The 24,267-nt window shown below is 40.3% G+C and overlaps 1 protein-coding gene across 12 annotated transcripts in view; it reads left to right on the forward strand.

Annotated features, from left to right (window-relative positions):
* ntng2b (netrin g2b) overlaps positions 1 to 19,309 on the forward strand; it is a 224,972-nt gene extending 205,663 nt beyond the window's left edge. For all 12 annotated transcript variants that reach the window (XM_061908242.1, XM_061908247.1, XM_061908248.1 and 9 more), the window contains 2 exons: positions 10,178 to 10,312; positions 18,442 to 19,309. In XM_061908242.1, coding sequence (XP_061764226.1) covers positions 10,178 to 10,312; positions 18,442 to 18,653 — 347 coding nt within the window. In that variant the 3' untranslated portion in view covers positions 18,654 to 19,309. The remainder of the gene's footprint in view (positions 1 to 10,177; positions 10,313 to 18,441) is intronic.
* The last annotated feature ends 4,958 nt before the right edge of the window (positions 19,310 to 24,267 follow it).

Below are 24,267 nucleotides of genomic sequence, written 5' to 3' on the forward strand. Positions count from 1 at the left end.
GTGGGAAGAGCAGGAGAAACAGGGATCAGGAAAAACACTAGGGCACAGGAAATAAGCAACGAGCAAGGAGGAGTAGTTTCACCATCTGAGAACTAAGTTCCCGCCCCGATCTGTGGGTCCACTGGTCCTTTATTGGGCTTGCCCTCATCAGTACCAGGTGAGTAGATTGATAACAGGCTGCAGGCTCGTTGCTGCGTGGGCGTGCTGCACTCAGCACAAGTGAGTGCGTGTCTGAGTGCACTGTCAGCAGAGGCGCCTCTTGGCGCACTGTTAGTAGAGGCGCACGCAGCTCCAGCTGCCGAGGAGTTCGAATCCGCGCCATGACACCATCTGGACTCAGGAATTCTAAAAATTTCTTCACAAAAAAAGAAATCTTTAACATCAATATTCACAAAAAATCTAGCTGTCAACACTGAATATTGCATTGTTGCATTTCTTTTTACGGTTTATGAACTTACATCCATATTTTGTTGAAATATTATTCAACAAATATATTTATAGAGGATTTTTAAATTGTTGCTATTTTCAGAATATTTAAAAAAAAATCTCACGTACCCCTTGGCATACCTTCAAGTATCCCCAGGGGTACGCGTACCCCCATTTGAGAACCACTGTAATAGAGAATGTGGTGAAATCTATCAAAATTAGGGTGGTCCTAAAAAGGAGGGATTTTTTCAAATTGTCTGTGTTGGTTTTAAAAGTGAGGGCAGCACGGTGTTTTAGGGGTTAGTGCGTCTGCCTCACAATACGAAGGTCCTGGGTTCAATCCCAGGCTCGGGATCTTTCTGTTCAGAGTTTGCACGTCCTCCCCGTGACTGCGTGGGTTCTGTCCGGGTACTCCGGCTTCCTCCCACTTCCAAAGACATGCACCTGGGGATAGGTTGATTGGCAACACTAAATTGGTCCTAGTGTGTGAATGTGAGTGTGAATGTTGTCTGTCTATCTGTGTTGGCCCTGCGATGAGGTGGCGACTTGTCCAGGGTGTACACCGCCTCCCGCCCGATTGTAGCTGAGATAGGCACCAGCGTCTCCGCGACCCCAAAAGGCAATAAGCGGTAGAAACTGGATGGATGGGTTTTAAACGGGCCCCCCCTCTGGCCAATATATGTAATAACAAGAAATTGAAAGGAGCCACCTTTGTTTAAAATTATTTTTTTTAAATAATAAATATGTACTGTAAATACAAACCCGGTTTCCGTATGAGTTGGGAAATTGTGTTAGATGCAAATCATTTTCAACCCATATTCAGTTGAATATGCTACAAAGACAACATATTTGATTTTCAAACTGATAAACATTTTTATTTTTTGCAAATAATCATTACCTGTAGAATTTGATGCCAGCAACACATGACAAAGAAGTTGGAAAATGTGGCAATAAATACTGATAAAGTTGAGAAATACTCATCAAACACTTATTTGGAACATTTCACAGGTTTGCAGGCTAATTGGGAACAGGTGGGTGCCATGATTGGGTATAAAAGCAACTTCCATGAATTGCTAAGTAATTCACAAACAAGGATGGGGCAAAGTAAGCAAATTGTCGAACCGTTTTAGAACAATATTTGTCAACCAGCTATTGCAAGGAATTTAGGAATTTTACCATCTACGGTCCGTAAAATCATCAAAAAGTTCAGAGAATCAGGAGAAATCACCGCACGTAAGCGATGATATTACGGACCTGTGATCCCTCAGGCGGTACTGCATCAAAAACTGACATAAGTGTGTAAAGGATATCACCACATGGGCTCAGGAACACTTTATAAAACCACTGTCAGTAACTACAGTTGGTCGCTACATATGTAAGTGCAAGTTAAAACTCTGCTGTGCAAAGCAAAACCCATTTATCAACAACACCAAGGAACGCCGCTGGCTTCGCTGGGCCCGAGCTCATCTAAGATGGACTGATGCAAAGTGAAAAGTGTTCTGTGGTCTGGAAACTGTGGACGTGGTGTCCTCCGGAACAAAGAGGAAAATAACCATCCGGATTGTTATAGGCGCGAAGTTCGAAAGCCAGCATCTGTGTATTAGTGCCCAAGGCATGGGTAACTTACACATCTGTGAAGGCACCATTAATGCTGAATGGTCCATGCAGGTTTTGGAGCAACATATGTTGTCATCCAAGCAACATTATCATGGATGCCCCTGCTTATTTCAGCAAGACAATGCCAAGCCACGTGTTACAACAGCGTGGTTTCGTAGTAAAAGAGTGCGGGTACTTTCCTGGCCCGCCTGCAGTCCAGACATTTCTCCCATCAAAAATGTGTGGCGCATTATTAAGCGTTGAACGACTAAAGCTCTACATAAAACAAGAATGAGAAAGAATTCCACTTTTAAAGCTTCAACAATTAGTTTCCTCAGTTCCCAAAACTTTTATTGAGTGTTGTTAAAAGAAAATGTGATGTAACACAGTGGTGAACATGCCCTTTCCCAACTACTTTGGCACGTGTTGCAGCCACGAAATTCTAACTCAACTATTATTTGCAAAAAAGAATAAAGTTTATGAGTTTGAACATCAAATTTTGTAGTGCATTTTGTAGTGCATTCAACTGAATATGGGTTGAAAAGGATTTGCAAATCATTGTTTTCCGTTTAAATTTACATATAACACAATTTCCCAACTCATATGGAAACGGTGTTTGTACATATATATTGTAATAACTCAAAATAAATAATGAAGATTAAAAACCAATTACAAACAAAAACAATGTTTTTACTAAAAGCTTTCCTTTTTAATATTTGCATAGTATGCATATATTAGTATTATTGTTGTAATTACAAATATTTATACATCTAGAAAGGGTGGTCCTAAAGAGGTATATTTTTCAGGGGTCTCAAGAAGGTAAAAAATACTAGAATGTGTGTGCGTGTGTGCAATTATTTGTACAGTGAAACCTTTCAAATCAAATGGCATTATGGCCTTGTTCACCCTGCAAGTCAATTCCGATTTTATCTGCCCTTGTGCGACCTGTATCAAATCTTTACATGTCAGTGTGAACAGTGCAATTCCATATTTTTCATATCCGACCCAGGCCCTATTTTGTATGTATGTACATTATATATATGTGTGTGTGTGTATATATATGAGATAGGCGCCAGCGCTCCCCGCGACCCCGAAAGGGAATAAGCGGTAGAAAATGGATGGATGGATATATATATATATATATATATATATATATATATATATATATATATATATACACACACATTGAGGACGCATTGCAAATATATATTAGGGGTGTGGGAAAAAATCAATATGAATACGAATCGCGATTCTCACTTTGTGCGATTCAGAATCGATTCTCATTTTTAAAATATAATAAACCCCGTCGACCTTACAACGCACGTAGAGGTAGGGAGGCGGGCATTGGTGCTAGCGGGGTGTATAATATAGTCAGGAGACTCATGGATGCAAAGGATTCTGGGTATTTGTTGTGTTGCGTTTATGTGTTACTGTGAGGATGTTCTCTCAAAATGTGTGTGTCATTCTTGTTTGGTGTGGCTTCCCAGCGTGGCGCATATTAGTAACAGTGTTAAAATTGTTTATATCACCCAGTGTCACCCAGTATGCCTCTCAGTCGTGTACGTGTGTCTGCAGAAGCCCCATATAACATGTTGCTGGACTAGCCTGCAGTTAATACATGTTGTTGAAGGCGTCAAAGGCAATGGCTTCATAGCTCGCCCTAATTCTTGTTAACTGGGTGACTGCCAGCAGATATTCGCGAGAATGTTTGTGGCTCCTGTTGTTTCTTAACTTCGTGACACGGGTCAAAATGGTCCTATGAGTGGTAAAGGTTGCCGATCCCTGAACCATGTATATTAAATAATTCCGAATGTTTCAACCGCCACCCCCCGAATCTATTTAAAATCTAATTATGTATTCTGTACATATACATTCACTGTACAAACAAACATACATATATTGTACATATACATTTACTGTACAAACATTCATATACACAATCTGTTCATATACAAGTACATACACTCATGCACATAATCATGTTTCATCAAACATATATCAACGTTGTTGCCCTAGGGTAAACTGGGTAACAGAAGGCATATTGACAGAGCTTAAACCATTGTTACTATAACAATCTACAAGATTAATATAGGTTGCCTCTCTCTCTTCCCTTTCATCTTTTGGTATTCCTTCTTTTTTTTTTTCATTTATTTTTTTTTTTTTTTTATTATCTTTCTAGCTATCATTATGTATACGTATTGTTGCATTTGAACAACTTTATTGTTGATAATAGAAGTAAACAATTGGTTTTGTTCATGATCAATAGCGCTTTTTCTATTGGTATTTGTATTGCTCCAGTTTTAGTGTAAAAATGCTCATTGTCATTACTACATTATTTATTTCACTAACTGCTTATTTGCTATCACTTTTACGATCATATTTGTACATATTGTATGTGCTGGTGTTGTTCTATTGTTGTTGTTGTTATTGTTGTATTTGCTGTTGTCGTTTTTGTCTCTCTGTGTAATCCCCCTCTTATCCCCACAATTTCCCCCTCTGTCTTCCTTTTTTTTCTCTCTCTTTCTATCCCCTCCTGCTCCGGCCCGGATGCACCAAATGATAATATAAATACATTTAATAAAGTCAAATTCAAATAAGGCATCCTACACTTCTCTTTTGTAAAGTAAATCTGAACAACCGATATGGGCATCTACATCAACTATATGATTTGCCTGAGAAGCTGGACAGGACAAAAAAAAAAAAAAAATTAAAAATTAAAAAATTAAAAAAATCTAATTCTTCGTCATGTCACCCGCCTGACCCGCGGACTCCGCAAACCGCGCATCTCTATCGGGAACCATGTTCGCTTGACCGCTCTGATCCATAGTAAAGCTTCACCTCCGGGAATTTTAAACAAGGAAACACTGTGTGTGTTTGTGTGGCTAAAGGCTAAAGCTTCCCACCTCCATATTTCTACTTTGACTTCTTCATGATTAATTGAACGAATTGCAAAAGATTCAGCAACACAGATGTCCAAAATACTGTCTAATTGTGCGATGAAAAGAGACGACTTTTAGCCGCAAGTGGTGCTGGCTAATATGTCCCCTCCAACCAATAACGTCACAAACACGTGTCATCATACGCGTCATCATTCCCCAACGTTTTCAACAGGAAACTCTGCGGGAAATTTAAAAATGTAATTTAGTAAACTAAACTGGCCGTATTGGCATGTGTTGCAATGTTAATATTTTATCATTGATGTATAAACTATCAGACTGGGTGGTAGGGGTGGGCAATATCGCAAATTTGGGTATCGATCACGATCTGATCCGATGCCGGCCAGTGTCGTCATCTGATGGGGGGACTTCGGGGTATCGATACTTTTGAAAAACAAATTTGTACTTTTGCCCTTCTTAATTGATTATGATAATAATACAACACAGGACAACAATTTAAGTCAAAAAATAAAATATTTATTACAAAAGTAATATCAATAGCAATAAAGTAATGCAAATAAGGTGCAAACAACTACTGAACCTGGCTTGTCGCCTCAAAACACACAAACACTTAAGGTACATAACAAAATTGTAGTTATTGAACAAAGTTGTAAACATGAACACAAAACAAAAGAACTGAGATATTCAAATAAAAAAGTAATAATATCAATTACAATAAAGTAAGTAGTGCAAATAAGGTGAAAACAAATACTGAACTTGGCTAGTCGCCTCACAACACACAAGCACTTAAGTAAAAAAGAAAACACTAGTTATTAAACAGTTGTAAAAATTAACACAAAACAAAAGAACTGAGAAATTCAAATAAAAAAGTAATAATATCAGTTACAATAAAGTAAATAGTGCAAATAAGGTGAAAACAAATACTGAACTTGGCTAGTCGCCTCACAACACACAAGAACTTAAGTAAAAAAGAAAACACTAGTTATTAAACAGTTGTAAAAATGAACACAAAACAAAAGAACTGAGAAATTTTTATCGTTATTTTAGTGCAATAAAATACTTTACAGTGTACAACCAAGACATTAAGTCGCAATGGAAACGCACGCGTGTGTGTGTGTGTGCGTGTCCGAGTGAACCTCGGAGCGAATTATACTGATGTGTGTGCCCGAACGCACCAAGCGTCATGTTAATTGTATTTATTTTATTTTATTTTGGGTTGAAGATGAATTTTTAAAGTGTTTTTAAATCTCGTTCACGACCCATCACTAGGGAGGAGGGTGGAGTGGTGAGGAGCGCTGCGCTGCGCTCACATTTTTTTTTTTGAATCGGAGAGATTCGCTTAATTTGGTGAAGTATCGATACCATCACACCAGTATCGATACTATCGATACTTGGTATCGATACGCTCAGCCAGTCCTACTGCGTGGTCGGTACTAGAGGGTTTCAGTAGGCCTTTAAAAAATACAAATTTGCAGAGAAACAGCGGTTATCTCAAAACGCTCTTAAGTTGGGGCATTTTTAAATTTTTCCAGCATGGCCTTCAGGGAGCTTCCTGTGACAGTGTAGATCCACTGTTGAATTGGAGCAATATGAGTGGTCTGCAGGGGACTGGGGGCTAATCTTGCCACTATTGAGACATGCACAGCACCAGGCCTTGGAGTCAGCACAAAAAATCCCATTCGCTCGTCGGCACAACCAGCACACCAAAAAAAAGCATCGGGGACCAGCCTTTTCTGTAGCACGTCTGACTAGGCCGCACGCTGCCATGTAATCCCTATATTAATGCACATGACCTACAAACACACATACTGTTGCGTAATCTGGGCCTCTTTTGCCTTTTTTTCCCTCACTTGCGTAAATGTTTTATCACACGTTTTACAGCGTTAACGATCTGATTTGATGTTGCGTGTAAGGGGGAGAGGAGTAGCTGTCAGCTGACATCAGTCCAAACTTTTGCTTTGAGATGAATGAATGATTTAGTCTGGCCTCTGATTGGCCACAAACTGATCTGTCATCTTCAGTAAACAGGAATTATACTGTTACTGTCAGACTATGTTCACTAAGCGCATTCATCCACTAATGAGGACAACTGGACATGGATCGCTGGGAGAATTTAATGAAAAGACAGAAGAATTTCAATGAAATCATATTAGGGTGTTTACACTTTGAAACGACATTTCGTATTTTGTAACACAAAGTTTGAATTATTGAATTATTTGTAGGATGTTGAAAATATATACAGCTGAACCTGAATTTACGGATTTAATTGGTTTTTAAAAATGGTTCGGAAATCGACAAGTTCGTATCATGAAGCAGAGTTTCCCATAATAAATAATGTAAATATGAATAATTACTTCTCGTTAGCCTCAACAAAAGTCCTTATTTTTTTCAAATAAAGCACACTATTAAGACACTGTATATATTTATATACAGTACAGGCTAAAATTTTGGACACATCTCCTCATTAAATGCATTTCCTTTATTTTCATTACTATTTACATTGTAGATTGTCACTGAGGGCATCAAAACTATGAATGAACACGTGGAGTTACGTACCTAACAAAAAAAAGGTGAAATAATAGGCTTCAGCACCCACCGCGACCCCGAAGGGGACAAGCCGTAGAAAATGGATGGAAGGAGGGATGTTTTATACTGTAGTTTCTTCAAAATAGCCACCCTTTGCTCTGATTACTGCTTCGTACACTCTTGGCATTCTCTCGATGAGCTTCAAGAGGTAGTCACCTAGTTTTGATGCCTTCAGTGACAATCTACAATCTAAATAGTCATGATATCTACAAACCCCGTTTCCATATGAGTTGGGAAATTGTGTTAGATGTAAATTTAAATGGAATACAATGATTTGCAAATCGTTTTCAACCCATATTCAATTGAATGCACTACAAAAACAAGATATTTGATGGCTGCAACACGTGCCAAAGTAGTTGGGAAAGGACATGTTCACCACTGTGTTACATCACCTTTTCTTTTAACAACACTCGATAAACGTTTGGGAACTGAGGAAACTAATTGTTGAAGTTTTGAAAGTGGAATTTTTTCTCATTCTTGTTTTATGTAGAGATTCAGTCGTTCAACAGTCCGGGGTCTCCACTGTCGTATTATACGCTTCATAATGCACCACACATTTTCCATGGGAGACAGGTCTTGACTGCAGGCGGGCCAGGAAAGTACCCGCAGTCTTTTTTTTAACGAACCCACGCTATTGTAACACTTGTCTTGCTGAAATAAGCAGGGGCGTCCATGATAACGTTGCTTGGATGACAACATATGTTGCTCCAAAACCTGTAAGGACCTTTCAGCATTAATGGTGCCTTGATATCATTGTATTCCGTTTATATTTACATCTAACACAGTTTCCCAACTCATATGGAAACGGGGGCTTCACGGTGGAAGAGGGGTTAGTGCGTCTGCCTCACAATACGAAGGTCCTGAGTAGTCCTGGGTTCAATCCCGGGCTCGGGATCTTTCTGTATGGAATTTGCATGTTCTCCCCGTGAACGCGTGGGTTCCCTCCTGGTACTCCGGCTTCCTTCCACTTCCAAAGACATGCACCTGGGGATAGGTTGATTGGCAACACTAAATTGGCCCTAGTGTGTGAATGTGAGTGTGAATGTTTTCTGTCTTTCTGTGTTGGCCCTGCGATAAAGTAGCGCCTTGTCCAGGGTGTACCCCGCCGTCTGCCCGATTGTAGCTGAGATAGGCACCAGCGCCCCCCGCGACCCCAAAAGGGAATAAGTGCTAGAAAATGGATGGATGGATATGGAAACGGGGTTTGCACATTGAAATGAGGTGTGCCCAAAGTTTTGGCCTATACTGTGTGTGTGTGTGTGTGTGTGTGTGTGTGTGTGTGTGTGTGTGTGTGTGTGTGTGTGTGTGTGTGTGTGTGTGTGTGTGTGTGTGTGTGTGTGTGTGTGTGTGTGTGTGTGTGTGTGTGTGTGTGTGTGTGTATGTGTGTGTGTGTGTGTGTACTCAAACATATACATACATACACACACATTTATATATATATACATACACACACACACATATATGTATACATATATATTTATTTATTCATATTTATATATATATATATATACACACATATATACTCAAACATATACATACATACACACACATATATATACTCATAAACAGTTATATACACATACACACATATATACATGTGTAGACACATATATGTAGATGCATATACATATGAATATACATGTATATACATATAAATACACATATATATATATACATATATATATATATATATATATATACACATATCAAACAAGCATAACGAGGAGGTAATGGATCAGCAATCTCTTTATTATCAAAACAACACAACAAAAACAACGGCAACCTCAACTGTTAACACGCCCTTTTGTCCGCTTAAAAATGCAAACAACAATGTTGTTACAGTAAACAATAAAAAACTTCTTTACCATGCTGTCGGCGAATGTTTGTGGCATGCAATGCGAACACATTCGAGGCATGGACATGAGGCATAGAAGGTGGTGGACAAAGAGAAAGCAGGGAGAGTACTCTCCTCTCTAGGTCTAAGTCCACAGCGATTCCCTCTTTCTTTCCGGGCTGGTTTGTTGGCTTTTTTGGACCCATATTGAGTGAGAAAAATAGACAAAAATTGGAGAATGGTGAAGCACTGAGAAGTGGCGACAGAGTAATGGACTGTGTAAATAAACAAGTGACGTAGGGGCTCCGCCTCTCCAAAGTGTCCGTTCCCCATGTTTGCTATGGGTACAGGAAGTGATGACCCTAAAATTACAGTGCCTAAAGGCTTGGAGCAGAATGAAGGGTTTGTATGCCAAGACATGGTTGGCACTCGGAGGCATATTTGGCCCGATGTAAAAGTTCTTCAACCGAAATTTACTGTACATAGTATAAAAAATATGACAAATTGCAGAGTATAGAATACAGTATTTAATGCAGGTTTTTTTATTAGTTTGAAGCTGAATTTTTATGGGATCATTTTTGCTGCGGTCTCCGCCTCAAAAAAAGGGACAAAATGACAGTTTTTCATAAAGACTGCAGTCTTTTTTCCACTTAGAAGGAACATGGCGTGGAGATTGCTTTATTGATAGGAGGAAAAGGGACTTTGTGTACAAAGAGCACATTGTATTGTACAAGCGCAGGCAATGCCGCGGAATACAAATACTCCGCCTAGCAAACATTAACACCCTCTCTCTCTCTCTTTCCCTCTCTGTCTCTCTCTCTCTTTCTCTCTCCGTCAGAGTGCAACTGCAACCAGATGGGTTCCGTCCACGACCGATGCAACGGCACGGGCTTCTGCCAGTGCAAAGACGGCGCCAGCGGGGCCAAGTGTGAGGACTGTCTGCCGGGATACCACTGGAAGCAAGGCTGTTACCGTGAGTGTCCGAGCTTTTGTGTGCGCGCAAATGTCAACGGAGCGGAAACGCCGCATCCTTCCAGGACCTTTAGCCCGTGCAAAGGTCTGCAGGAACGTGCTACAATGCTTGTGCAGTTTGTTTAGCCCGAGGGGAATAGATCATGTAGCTCATTAGTGGCATCAGCTGCTCTTTAAATTGATGGTGCTGTCACACCTTAACCCCATTACCGAGAATCACTTTCCTGCACCATCTAGCATGGAGCCCAATAGACCCTCCCCACACACTCATTAAACCTCCACCTGCACGCGCCCGGCTCGCATTTGGTGCAACATACCGACTGGGTCGTTAGCCAATTGTCTTTACTCACAATGTTAGCTTGTTAACTGGGAACTGGTGGTCAAAGACGACCTCGTTGTAACCCAACATATTGACTAACACAGTTTCCACTCCTAATGGATTGTAAATTCAGGAGAGGTGTGAATCTTCGGGCACCTCACGATTCTATTCAATTCCGGTTCTTGGGGTGACAATTCGATCCAAAATCAATTCTCGATTCGACATGACTCTCTTAAATTATAACAAAACCTTTCAAAAGAGGCTACAAAAACTCCTGAAATATGACTTGTATGCCCAGTGTTGCCCTAAAAATCCATCCATCCATTTCCTGCCGCGCGTCCTCTCTTTGAAAATATACTTTTAAAATTTAATTTACAAAAATCCCAGAATGTTAACCAATCTAATAAAACGAAATAGAGCATCCCCAACTCCAACCCAATCATTGCTTTACAATACGTAAGATAGAACATTTACAAAGCAATTGAGGCCACAGAAGTACGATACTAAAAAAATAAAAGAAAAAATTATAAAATCAATAGTATCAACGACGAGAAAATCCCTGTGGAAATTTTGATGGGCCTGGTATCTGTGTCCTGAAACTCTGGCCAAAGCCATGATTTTTAGGTGTAAACATACAAAATAAGCAAAAAAAAACAGAGTATAAAACATTTGCATGCTAACGTTAGCATATTACTGTAAGAGCCAATACACTGTTGTTGTGCAGCAATTGCAGCAGGCCCATGATAATAATAATATCAATAATAGTTAAAAGTAAAAAATATATATATATTTTAATAATAATAAAAAATAATATATACAAATGGATAATACATTTTCATTTACACAATCGTTTGGTAGAGCGGCTGTGCCAGCAACATGAGGGTTCCAGGTTCGATCACCGCTTCCGCCACCCTCGTCACTGCCGTTGTGTCCTTGGGCAAGACGCTTTACCCACCTGCTCCCAGTGCCAAAGCGCTTTCTGGGTAGTGTCTCCGGCCGTGCTTTTAAAAGAGCGGAGATTGGCAGTGCTTCTGCTAAGTAGAGAATATAGCAATTATTGAGAGTGCTAAGCGTCCATCACCGCGCACTCTTCATTCGGGACCTTCAGGAACTGACAGTGTTGTACTGTTGTACTCAAAAGCGTGAGTACATAAGTGCACCAAATGAGACAAAGCACGTGCTAGGTTTAAGATTTATTTTAACCCTATAAAAAAAAAGTGCTGGGTAAGGAAAAATTAGTTCCATAGACAAACAAAAGACGCAGGTGTTGTTGTCCCTGAGGCAAGGACAGGAAAATTCATCTTAACACATTCAGGTTTTTTTTCTCTCTGGCCTCAATGCTAGAGTGTACTTTCATGTCATACCGTATGTGCCATCATGAAGGTTTATGACCCCTCGAGTAGGGTAGTGTGACAAACACAGTGTAGATCACACCTGGCAGTGGTATGTTACTTACAGTATTCAACAATCAAGAGAAATACATAGGTCTTCCTCCCCCTTACACAATTTCCACTGATGGATCGAATTTAAAGTGGCATTTACATGTTCTGTTGAGTGTCGAGCTACAGTGCATCTTTCAATTATTCACTTCTTCCATATGTTGTTATGTTAGAGTCTTATTCCAAAATGGAAAACATTCTTTCTCCCCTCAAAGCTCTATACACAATTCACTATAATGACAACGTGAAAAGTATTTTTTTTTCAACACTTTTGCTAATTTATTCAAACTAAAAACCTAAACAAATCACATGTACATAGAGTAAGTATTCATGTACCGTATTTTCAGGACCGTGGGGCGCACCAGATTATAAGGCGCAATGGTCTATTTTCGAGCTTTTTTTCATATATAATGCATCACTGGATTATTGGGCACATTAAAGGAGTCATATTATTATTTTTAATTTTTTTTTTAAGATGAAAACACTTCTTTGTGGTCTTCATAACATGTAATGGTGGATCTTTGGTCAAAATGTTGCATCGATGATGTTTTACAGATCATCTTCAAGCCGCTTTCTGACAGTCGCTTCCGGATGCGCCGTTGCGGTCTCCTACGTGGCTCACATTCGACAGCGTCTTCTCCCCGTCATCCTTGTTGTAGCGGTGTAACGTGCAAAGACGGGAGTGGAAGAAGTGTAAACAAATGGAGTTAACTGTTTGAATGACATTCAGATTTTACTTAAATCAATAACGGAGCAGCATCTCCTCATCCGGAAACTACAACAAGGTCGAAAAATGTGTCCCGTGAAAAAACGTCCAACCGGAACCCTCTAATAACTAAAGTTCCTTGGGTGAATAATGTAAACTCCCTATACCAGTATGTTTTAGCGCTTTCATGGCGAGTTTACTGGCAGACATAAGTAAGAACTTGACACTACTTTATATTAGAAATGGCAACAGTGGAGGATGAATGTCCCATAACAAGAAGATAGGGAAAAAGAAGAATCTTATCGACTACGGCTTCATCACAGACTGCAAAGGCGGAGGCCCACAATGTTTTAGGACTTATGCAGTTCCCAAATACAGAACAGCAGGTACAAGAAGGTAAGAAAAGTTGCTTTTGCATAATATTGCGAAACAAAGCGCCAGATAATGTCTTACCTAATACACACACCATAATACTCGTGTGTTGAAGCACATCTAGAGGTGCGGCTTCATAGCTTACTAAAGTCGTACTAAAACATTTTGACAGATTTTTGAGCGCTGTTTGTAGTGTTCTATATTTTCCATGGAACATATACAATGTTGGTGTTGTTTACTTGAGTCATATTGCCATCGTGCAGTCTACACGTATCTCTTATGTTTGACTGCCATCTACTGGTCACACTTATTACACCATGTACCAAATAAAATAGCTTCGAGGTCGGGAAGCAAAACCAGATTTTTTTCGTACATTAGGCGTACCGGGTTAAAAGACGCACTGTCGGGTTTTGAGAAATAGAAAGGATTTTAAGTGTGCCTTATAGGTCGGAAAATACGGTACATAAGTATTCAGACCTTCTGCTCAATACTTTGTTGATGCACCTTTGGCAGAAATGACAGTCTCAAGTCTTTTTTTAATACGATCCCACAAGCTTGGCACACCTATCATTGGTTAGTTACGCCCATTCCTCTTTGCAGCACCTTTCAAGCTCCATCAGGTTGGATGGAAAGCTTTTCATCCAGGATGTCTCTGTACATTGCTGCATTTTATCTTTCCCTCTATCCTCACTAGTCTACAAGTTCTTCCCCACAGCATGATGCTGCCACCACCATGCTTCACTGTAGGGACGGTATTGGCCTGGTGATGAGCTGTGCCTGGTTTCCTTCAAACACGACGCCTGGCTTTCACGCCAAAGAGTTTAATCTTTGTCTCATCAGACCACAGAATTTAGTTTCTCATGGTAAGAGTTTTGGGCTTCACGGTGGCAGAGGGGTTAGTGCGTCTGCCTCACAATACGAAGTTCCTGCAGTCCTGGGTTCAAATCCAGGCTCGGGATTTTTCTGTGTGGAGTTTGCATGTTCTCCCCGTGAATGCGTGGGTTCCCTCCGGGTACTCCGGCTTCCTCCCACTTCCAAAGACATGCACCTGGGGATAGGTTGATTGGCAACACTAAAATTGGCCCTAGTGTGTGAATGTGAGTGTGAATGTTGTCTGTCTATCTGTGTTGGCCCTGCGATGAGGTGGCGACTTGTCCAGGGTGTACCCTGCCTTCCGCCCGATTGTAGCTGAGATAGGCGCCAGCACCCCCCGCGACCCCGAAAGGTAATAAGCGGTAGAAAATGGATGGATGGATGGATGGTCAGAGTTTTTCGAGTGCATTTTGGCTAACTTTTTCTAAGAAATTACTTCCGTCCGGCTGGTTGGTGGTTTGTTGCAGAGATGGTTGTCCTACTGGAAGGTTATTCTCTCTTCACAGAGGAATGCTGTACCTCTGACAGTGACCATAGGGTTTTTGGTCACCTCCCTGACTGGACTAAGATGAATGCCACAATGTACAAAGCTTGAGAGGTGCTGCAAAGAGGAATGGGGGAACCTGCCCAAATATAGGTGTGCCAAGCTTGTGGCATCGTCTTCAAAAAGACTTGAGGCTGTAATTGCTGGAAAGGGTGCATCAACAAAGTATTGAGCAAAAACTGTGAATACTTTTGTACATGTGAATTTGTATTTTTAATACATTTGCAAAAAAAAATGTCACAATGTCATTATGGGGTATTGTGTGTAGAATTTTAGGGGAAAATAAGAATGAAAAGGCTGTAAGATAAAATGTGATAAAAGTGAAGCGCTGTGAAGACTTTCTGGATGCACTATTAGGAAGGTTAGGGGTTTCCAATCTTTTTTCTTCCAAGAGCTAGTTTTAAGTGTCACAAACCTTTTTGTAACACTTATTTCCATAGTTTACTTCAACCCCCCAAAAAAGGGAATGGAAATGTTTTGCCACAACATTGTTGGTATCTGCAACTAAAAAAACAACACCAAAAAAGTTTGTTCATCAATTTTGTACATCGATTGTGTATTTAAGAAAGGCATTTCTTTCCAGTTCAGGTTGTTCACTATTAGGGCTACTTTGATAAAAAGAAAGCAATTTGTGTTTTATTTCTACTGTATGACTAGCATAGAGGCAGACTTGCATTCAAACAATGTAGTCATTGCCGTTTTCCTATTTGTTTGGTAATTAATCATTAAAAAGAGGTATATTGTCTCTATAATGAGACTTTGAGCCAATATTATTTCACCTTTTGGTACCTCACAAAAGTGATTGCAATGACAATATTTTATCAAGGACTGCAAAAAATGTAATGTCTTAATGGCAGTAACTAATTCATTAACTATATATTTTTTCAAGCTAAGAGACTGAGTCACTAATCAAGGGATTCTTTGTTTGGGCCGTTGATTCAATGGAAAACGGACTCGATTGTTGCACAAAAACCATAAAAAAAAGATTTAACAAAATTGTAGCGAAGATTTATGACAAACTGAATTGTACAAAAAGTGGACATCTAAAAACTAAGGTACCACAATAATAACATGTAATGGATGTACTCAATTTTGTTGAGATACTGAAAACTCATGTGGAAAACCATTACTTGGTCCAATTTTCACTTAAAGTAGTCTTCAATATTGTAGCCTGTCTTTTGCGACAGAACGGTGCGCGAATTCTCACTTGAAAAAAAACACACTTAAGCGTGCGCACAGACTCATTTTATACGTCATCCTCTCTGCACGTGCAATGAATAGACCGCCCAGCAACTCCCCTCCTTTCTGATTGGTCTCTTTATATGTCTACTGTCTCCTGCTCAGTAAGGAACCGAGACAGTACAAATTCTCAGTACCTGGGAACCAATACCAGTATTCAGTGGTACCAAGTTTGGTACTGTTGAGTGCGTTTTAAGAGATGGTTGAAAATAAAATATTTTTTTTAAAGGCCTACTGAAACCCACTACGCAGTCTGATAGTTTATATATCAATGATGAAATATTAACATTGCAACACATGCCAATACGGCCTTTTTAGTTTACTAAATTGCTATTTTAAATTTCCTGCGAGTTTTTTTGTTGAAAATGTCGCAGAATGATGACGTGTACACATGATGTCGCGGACTGTTAGGAAATATTAGCGCTGCGCACACACACAGCTGAAAGTCGTCTGCTTTAACCGCATAATACCACAGTATTTTGGACATTTGTGTTGCTGAATCTTTTGCAATTTGTTCAATTAATAATGGAAAAGTCAAAGTAGAAAGATGGAGTTGGGAAGCTTTAGCCTCTAGCCACACAAACACACGGTGATTCCTTGTTTAAAATTCCCGGAGGTCAAGCTTTACTATGGATAAAAGCGGTCAAGCGAACATGGATCCCAACCAAATGTCAACCAGCAGTTTTTGGTGAGAAAATTGTGGTAAGAAGTCGCCACTTACCGGAGATCATCAGACACTGGCCTCAAGACACCCGTGGATACACCTTTCTGACTATCAGGTACTATTAAACTCACTAAAACACTAGCAACACAATTTCCCAGAATTATCCTAGTAAATGTGTCTAAAAACATCTGAATCCGTCCCAATGCAATCGCGTTTTTTGGGGGGGTTTTTTAATGGATTTTTTTTTTTCTAGTCCGTCGCTATCAATATCCTCAAACACAAATCTTTCATCCTCGCTCAAATTAATGGGGAAATTGTCGTTTTCTCGGTCCGAATAGCTCCCATTATAAACAATGTGAGGATGTGAGGAGCCATCAACATGTGACGTCATCGTCTGCGACTTCCGGTAGAGGCAGGGCTTTTCTGTTGGCGACCAAAAGTTACGAACTTTATCATCGATGTTCTCTTCTAAATCCTTTTAGCAAAAATATGGCAATATCACGAAATGATCAAGTTAACACATAGAATGGACCTGCTATCCCCGATTAAATAAGAAAATCTCATTTCAGTAGGCCTTTAATGTAATATCTAAAAATACGTTATGATAACTATGCTGTTTTTATGTTTCATTTGCATTGCAGTTGCACTTCCAAGACATTAGACGGCAGTAAAGTGGTGTGCTGTTCAACTATCCATCGATCCATCTTCTTCCGCTTATCCGAGGTCGGGTCGCGGGGGCAACAGCCTAAGCAGGGAAACCCAGACTTCCCTCTCCCCAGCCACTTTGTCTAACTCTTCCTGGGGGATCCCGAGGCGTTCCCAGGCCAGCCGGAAGACATAGTCTTCCCAACGTGTCCTGGGTCTTCCCCGTGGCCTCCTACCAGTTGGACGTGCCCTAAACACCTCCCTAGGGAGGCGTTCGGGTGGCATCCTGACCAGATGCCCGAACCACCTCATCTGGCTCCTCTCGATGTGAAGGAGCAGCGGCTTTACTTTGAGTTCCTCCCGGATGGCAGAGCTTCTCACACTATCTCTAAGGGAGAGCCCCGCCACACGGCAGAGGAAACTCATTTCAGCCGCTTGTACCCGTGATCTTATCTTTTCGGTCAAAACCCAAAACTCATTACCATAGGTGAGGATGGGAACGTAGATCGACCGGTAAATTGAGAGCTTTGCCTTCCGGCTCAGCTCCCTCTTCACCACAATGGATAGGTACTAGGAAGTCGATTATTCCCAGAAGCTGAATGTGTTATTTTGCACCCTATAAAGTGTGTATAGTCTAAGTCAGAGGTGTGAAACTCATTTTAGCTCAGGAGCAGCATGGAGGAAAATCTGTTAAAATCATGGCATTAAAACAAAAAAATAAAGACAACTTCAGATAGTTTTCTTTGTCTTACTTTGGCCAAAAATAGAACACAAACATTCTGAAAGTATTAAAATAAAAATATAGAAAAAAATAACGGCAGTGGTAAATTTTAGATCCATGAAGAAAAGAAGAAAGTGAATGAATGTTTATTACTGAATACATTTACATATGGATAAAATTTGTTTTCTTTTGTATTATTGATAGGAGGAAATTGAGATTGAGGAGTTTGCCAGATGTTGGCCCAGGTTTAATGAAATTCAAAAAAAAAAAAAAAAAGGAATACCGAAAGATGAAAGGGAAGAGAGAGAGGCAACCTATATTCATCTTGTAGATTGTTAAAGTAACAATGGGTTAAGCTTTGTCAATATGCCATGGGTTATCCAGTTTACCCTAGGGCAACAACGTTGATATATGTTTGATGAAACGTGATTATGTGCATGAGTGTATGCATGTATATGTACTTGTAGGCTTCTTCATGCGAAGAAGCAGGCCCACTTCACCAGTCTGTAGTGTATTGCCCCCTTCTCATCGCTGCCTGGAGGAAACACTGATATCAATATCTAATCTCTCTTTGCTTCCTTCTTCACCCCCCCTTCCTATCCACACAGCCAACGTCTGTGACGATGAGTTGCTCCGCTGCCAGAACGGAGGGACCTGCTCCCAGAACCAGAAGTGCATTTGCCCCCCCGAGTTCAAGGGGGTGCTGTGCCAACAGTCGCGCTGCGAGGCGGGCAAGGACTGCAACGGCGCCCCGGCGTGGCGCTCCTCGGCGCTCGCCCCGCTGCTTTGCGCCCTGCTAGCCACGCTAACGCCCCACTGAGCCACGCCCGCCCCCACACTCACAGCCCGAGGTGTGTGTATACGTGTGTCGGGACGACCAAGGGGCGGAAGAGGCGCCATCCCGGTCACGGACGGACCCGAGCCACTTGCACGGCAGCACTCAATAAAGCTCACAGGCACTCACAACACTGAGCCCTGGCCCACACACGCACACACACACACACACGCGCTAACTCACAGGACTGACCCAGTGTGTGATCAGGTGCCAGATGGACGGAAAAGAAACAAGGCACAAGAGAGATGCAGGCTAAACTATCTATATATATATACATATAGTATAAATATATTATCTAATCATACCAACCACTGTTCCCTTTATTCCAGAGCAGGAGCAACATGCATCGAACCAAAAAGCAGCGACACACACACATCCCTACTCTGGCTTCACACACACCAGGACGGCTTTTCTTTTCTCGCACCCCTCGTGAAGGCCGGAAGGACGAGCCCCGAGGAGGCCTGCGCACGACATGAGAATAACAACAACAACCAGGTTACATTTCTTCTCCACCAAGACTTGGTTCTACTCGATTTCTGCTGCGTTTTTTTTTTTGTTTGTTTTTGGTTCAAATGATATCTTCAGTCAATGTATGGAATGTGGCCACTTCCAGTCGCTGATATTAAACATGTTATGTAATAGCCAACGGGTCACTGCGGATAGAGGATGTAGTCACTCTTATGGTTGCTATGGGAACCACACTTATCTAGACTTTGACACAACATATAAACGACGGAGAGTATCGAGCGAGTATTGACAATATATGGCATTATTTGAGTATTTTTTGTAGAAATTATTTTTGTTTGAGGTTACAATAAATAATGTAGAAAAAAAAAATATTTACAACAATTCAAATGAGCATTTTCTTACGCCAGGTGTAAATCTTGCAGTAAATATGACTGTTACTTGCCTTCTTTCTTGTATTTTCCTCCCATATCACGATCATATTTACGCGCTTTCCCACTTCCTGTCTGACAATCACAAATGACTGCTTTTCTGTGCGGGAAAACTGCAGGTTGTTTTGTACGCCGAACCAAACAAAAGAGAGAGACTTTATAGACAAATGGCGCCCTGGAGGTGGGAGACGCTCTTCGGTCAGCGCCATGGTAACGTGTGGAAATGCTCCTTCATCCCAGGGACGTACGGCAAATTTAAAGTAAAGTTATGCATTTAATTCAAAGATCATTCTAAAAAGTGTGTCGCGCTCAAAAGGGTATGGAATGATTTAAATAAAAAAAAGTTACAAGGCTTGAAAGTGTGAGGTACAAACCCCATTTTCATATGAGTTGGGAAATTGTGTTAGCTGTAAATATAAACGGAATACATTGATTTGCAAATCCTTTTCAAACCATATTCAATTGAATGCACTACAAAGACAAGATATTTGATGTTCAAACTCATAAACTTTATTTTTTTTTTGCAAATAATAATTAACTTTGAATTTCATGACTGCAACACATGCCAAAGTAGTTGGGAAAGGGCATGTTCAATACTGTGTTACATCACCTTTTCTTTTAACAAAACTCAATAAACGTTTGGGAACTTTGTTGAAGCTTTGAAAGTGGAATTTTTCCCCATTCTTGTTTTATGTAGAGCTTCAGTCGTTCAACAGTCCGGGGTCTCCGCTGTCGTATTTTACGCTTCATAATGCGGCACACATTTTCCATGGGAGACAGGTCTGGACTGCAGGCGGGCCAGTCTAGTACCCGCACTCTTTTACTACGAAGCCACACTGTTGTAACACGTAGCTTGGCATTTTCTTGCTGAAATAAGCAGGGGCGTCCATGATAACGTTGCTTGGACGGCAACATATGTTGCTCCAAAACCTGTATGTACCTTTCAGCATCAATGGTGCCTTCACAGATGTGTAAGTTACCCATGCTTTGGGCACTAATGCACCCCCACACCATCATGCATGCTGGCTTTTCATCTTTGCGCCTAGAACAAATCGGATGGTTCTTTTCCTCTTTGATCTGGAGGACACCACGTCCACAGTTCCCCCCCAAAAAATTTAAATGTGGACTCGTCAGTCCACAAAACACTTTTCCACTTTGCATCAGTCCATCTTAGATGAGCTTAGGCCCAGCAAAGCTGGCGGTGTTTGTGGGTGTTGTTGAAAAAATGGCTTTTGCTTTGCATAGTAGAGCTTTAACTTGCACTTACAGATGTAGCGACAAACTGTATTTAGTGACAGTGGTTTTCTGAAGTGTTCCTGAGCCCATGTGGTGATATCCTTTAGAGAGTGATGTCGTTTTTTGATACAGTGCCGTCTGAGGGATCGAAGGTCACGGTCATTCAATGTTGGTTTTCGGCCATGCCGATTACGTGGAGTGATTTCTCCAGATTCTCTGCACCTTTTGATGACATTATGGACCGTAGATGTTGAAATCCCTAAATTTCTTGCAATTGCACTTTGAGAAACGTTGTTCTTAAACTGTTTGACTATTTGCTCACGCAGTTGTAGACAAAAGGAGTGTACCTCGCCCCATCCTTTCTTGTGAATGACTAAGCATTTTTTGGGAAGCTATTTTTATACTCAATCATGGCATCCACCTGTTCCCAATCAGCCTGCACACCTGTGGGATGTTCCAAATAAGTTTTTGATGAGTATTCCTCAACTTTATCAGTATTTATTGCCACCTTTCCCAACTTCTTTGTCAGGTGTTGCTGGCATCAAATTCTAAAGTTTATGATTATTTGCAAAAAAAAAAAAAATGTTCATCAGTTTGAACATCTAATATGTTGTCTTTGTAGCATATTCAACTGAACATGGTTCGCAAAGGATTTGCAAATCATTGTATTCCGTTTATATTTACATTTAACACAATTTCCCAACTCATATGGAAACAGGGTTTGTAGTAAAAGAATTGCATTGTGGGTCGGGACAGCTTATCTACATGGCTGAATGCAAAATGCAAAAGTTTTGTTCTTTTCATTAACTGCCGTGAGACAATTAAACATGACTTTTAAACACCATCACCTGGTACGTGTTGGTGTGTTCACGGCATCTTCACGCTGGTACGTTTGAATGGAAGCATACATTTATTCAAGTTACACACTTGTAGCATTTAGTCGACCGTTAGTATTTGCCAAGTTATCTTAAGGGCTACAAACAATGTGCAGTCTTGGGCAAAAAGGAACAATACTCAATTATTTGTGGGCAGTGATCAAAGTTTTAAAAAAAAAAAAAAAAATTTAGGGAAACCTGCTTTTAAATTGGGGCTTGGCACCCTCACCCCACCTTGGACAAATGTGTGCTTTAACAGACTTTATCTGAAATTCTTCACCGATATAAAAACTTACTGTCGACGAGCTATTATACTGTACAGATATGACTCAATTCCATCAATTCTACTTTTTTTTTTTCGAAATAGCGAGCCCTTGGAATAGGGCAAAGTTTGTCTCAGTCCGGTCCCTTGATTGTTTATTTTATTTTGCACAATCCATTTTAACGTAGTTTGCCGCTCTCTCTCACATGACCGTGGGTACAGTACAAAAGTTTTTGCTGACAAAAATGGCTGCCGCAGCCCCACAATTGCATTGCCAAGTCGCGTGCCCTTTCGAGCCCTATTGTTTCCACATAAACACTCAAGCCAGTTCCTTTCTTCCGTTTACGATCACCTGTTAGCGAATCTGTCAGAGTAACGCGTATGAATGTAGAGCATCAGAGGAAATATTGTGTATTGACAAAAGAGTAGTGGCAGAATGTAGCAAGATGCTAAGCTAGTGGTGCCCCGTGACGGGGATAAACAAATGTTCCTCCATTGTACTTTCTTCTCACAAAAAATACAAATTGGTCTAATAAAAATGGATAAAATCAGCTAGCATCATTGCAAGTACATAAGAATGTTTTAGAACAGGGATCTCCAAACTTTTTCCACTGAGGGCCGCACACTGAAAAAAAATCCCTGAAACATTTTCAAAAGCAATACTGTATAATATATACTTTTTTTTTTTTTTTTTTTAAACCCTTAGGGAATCCTTCAAGTTTGGTCCCGGGGACCTGAAAGGATCTCAGTCAGAAAAAAATAAAAATCATATATTTTTTTTTCTTTTACATTTTATGTTTAAAAAAAAAAACTAAATTGAAGTAAAGTTTATTATATTTATATAGTGCTTTTTGTCTCGAGTCAAAGCGCTTTACATAGTGTAAGCCATTATCTACATCTTTAAGCTACATTTATACATTTAAACCAGTTTGGGTGGCACTAGGAGCAGGTGGGTACAGTGTCTTGCCCAAGGACACAATGGCAGTGACTAGGATGGCAGAAGCGGGGATCGAACCTGGAACCCACAAGTTGCTGGCACGGGAGCTCTATCAATCAATCAATAGATGTTTACTTATATAGCCCTAAATCACTAGTGTCTCAAAGGGCTGCACAAACCACTACGACATCCTCGGTAGGCCCACATAAGGGCAAGGAAAACTCACACCCAGTGGAACATCGGTGACAATAATGACCCAGTGGGACGTCGGTGACAATGATGACTATGAGAACCTTGGAGAGGAGGAAAACAATGGATGTCGAGCGGGTCTAACATGATACTGTGAAAGTTCAATCCATAATGGATCCAACACAGTCGCGAGAGTCCAGTCCAAAGCGGATCCAACACAGCAGCGAGAGTCCCGTTCACAGCGGAGCCAGCAGGAAACCATCCCAAGCGGAGGCGGATCAGCAGCGCAGAGATGTCCCCAGCCGATACACAGGCAAGCAGTACATGGCCACCGGATCGGACCGGACCTCCTCCACAAGGGAGAGTGGGACATAGGAGAAAAAGAAAAGAAACGGCAGATCAACTGGTCTAAAAAGAGAGTCTATTTAAAAGCTGGAGTATACAAATGAGTTTTAAGGAAAATCTATCAACCGAGCCACCCCTCCCCAATATAAATCATATTATTATTTTGTTTTTGGGTTTTTTATTTCGAATGCTCAAGTCTCTCGATCAACTTCAAAACTATTTGTCAATATTAAGTCTTTATTTTTTTACACAGTTTATACTTTTTTGTAAAAAATAAAATACAAAAAAATATATAAAACATTTCTCCCACCCAACAAAAAAAATTCCAAGGGGACTATTTCGTGTGGAATAATTGCAGCCATAAATACGTAAATAATTCTTAACAATGATTCTGATACATTATTATTTTTTGAGCAATGACAGTTTAACTAAAAAAAGAAAATCCCACTAAAAGTCTCGGAGTTTCATAAAAGTGTTAAAAATAAGTCATATGTTAAAGTTGTTTTACTTTTTGTCATTTTAATGCTTAATTTTTTTCGATCAACTTTAGATTTACCTGTAGGCTTTTTATCTATTTTTACTATGTTTTTAGTTTTATGCATTTTTTGTTAAAGAAAACTTAGTTTTCCACATGGAAAACACACAAAATATGTAATATTTTCCTTAAGAAATATTTCAAAAAGAAATATTTGATGCAACGTATTTAGAGCAGGGGTGTCAAAGTCAATCAATCAATCAATCAATGTTTACTTATATAGCCCTAAATCACTAGTGTCTCAAAGGGCTGCACAAACCACAACACAAACCACTACGACAAAGTCAAGCCAAATCCGGCCTTCGATTTAATTATCTATGGCCC

The sequence above is a fragment of the Nerophis ophidion genome, linkage group LG08 (genome assembly GCF_033978795.1).
Source record: "Nerophis ophidion isolate RoL-2023_Sa linkage group LG08, RoL_Noph_v1.0, whole genome shotgun sequence".
NCBI classification, from domain to species: domain Eukaryota; kingdom Metazoa; phylum Chordata; class Actinopteri; order Syngnathiformes; family Syngnathidae; genus Nerophis; species Nerophis ophidion.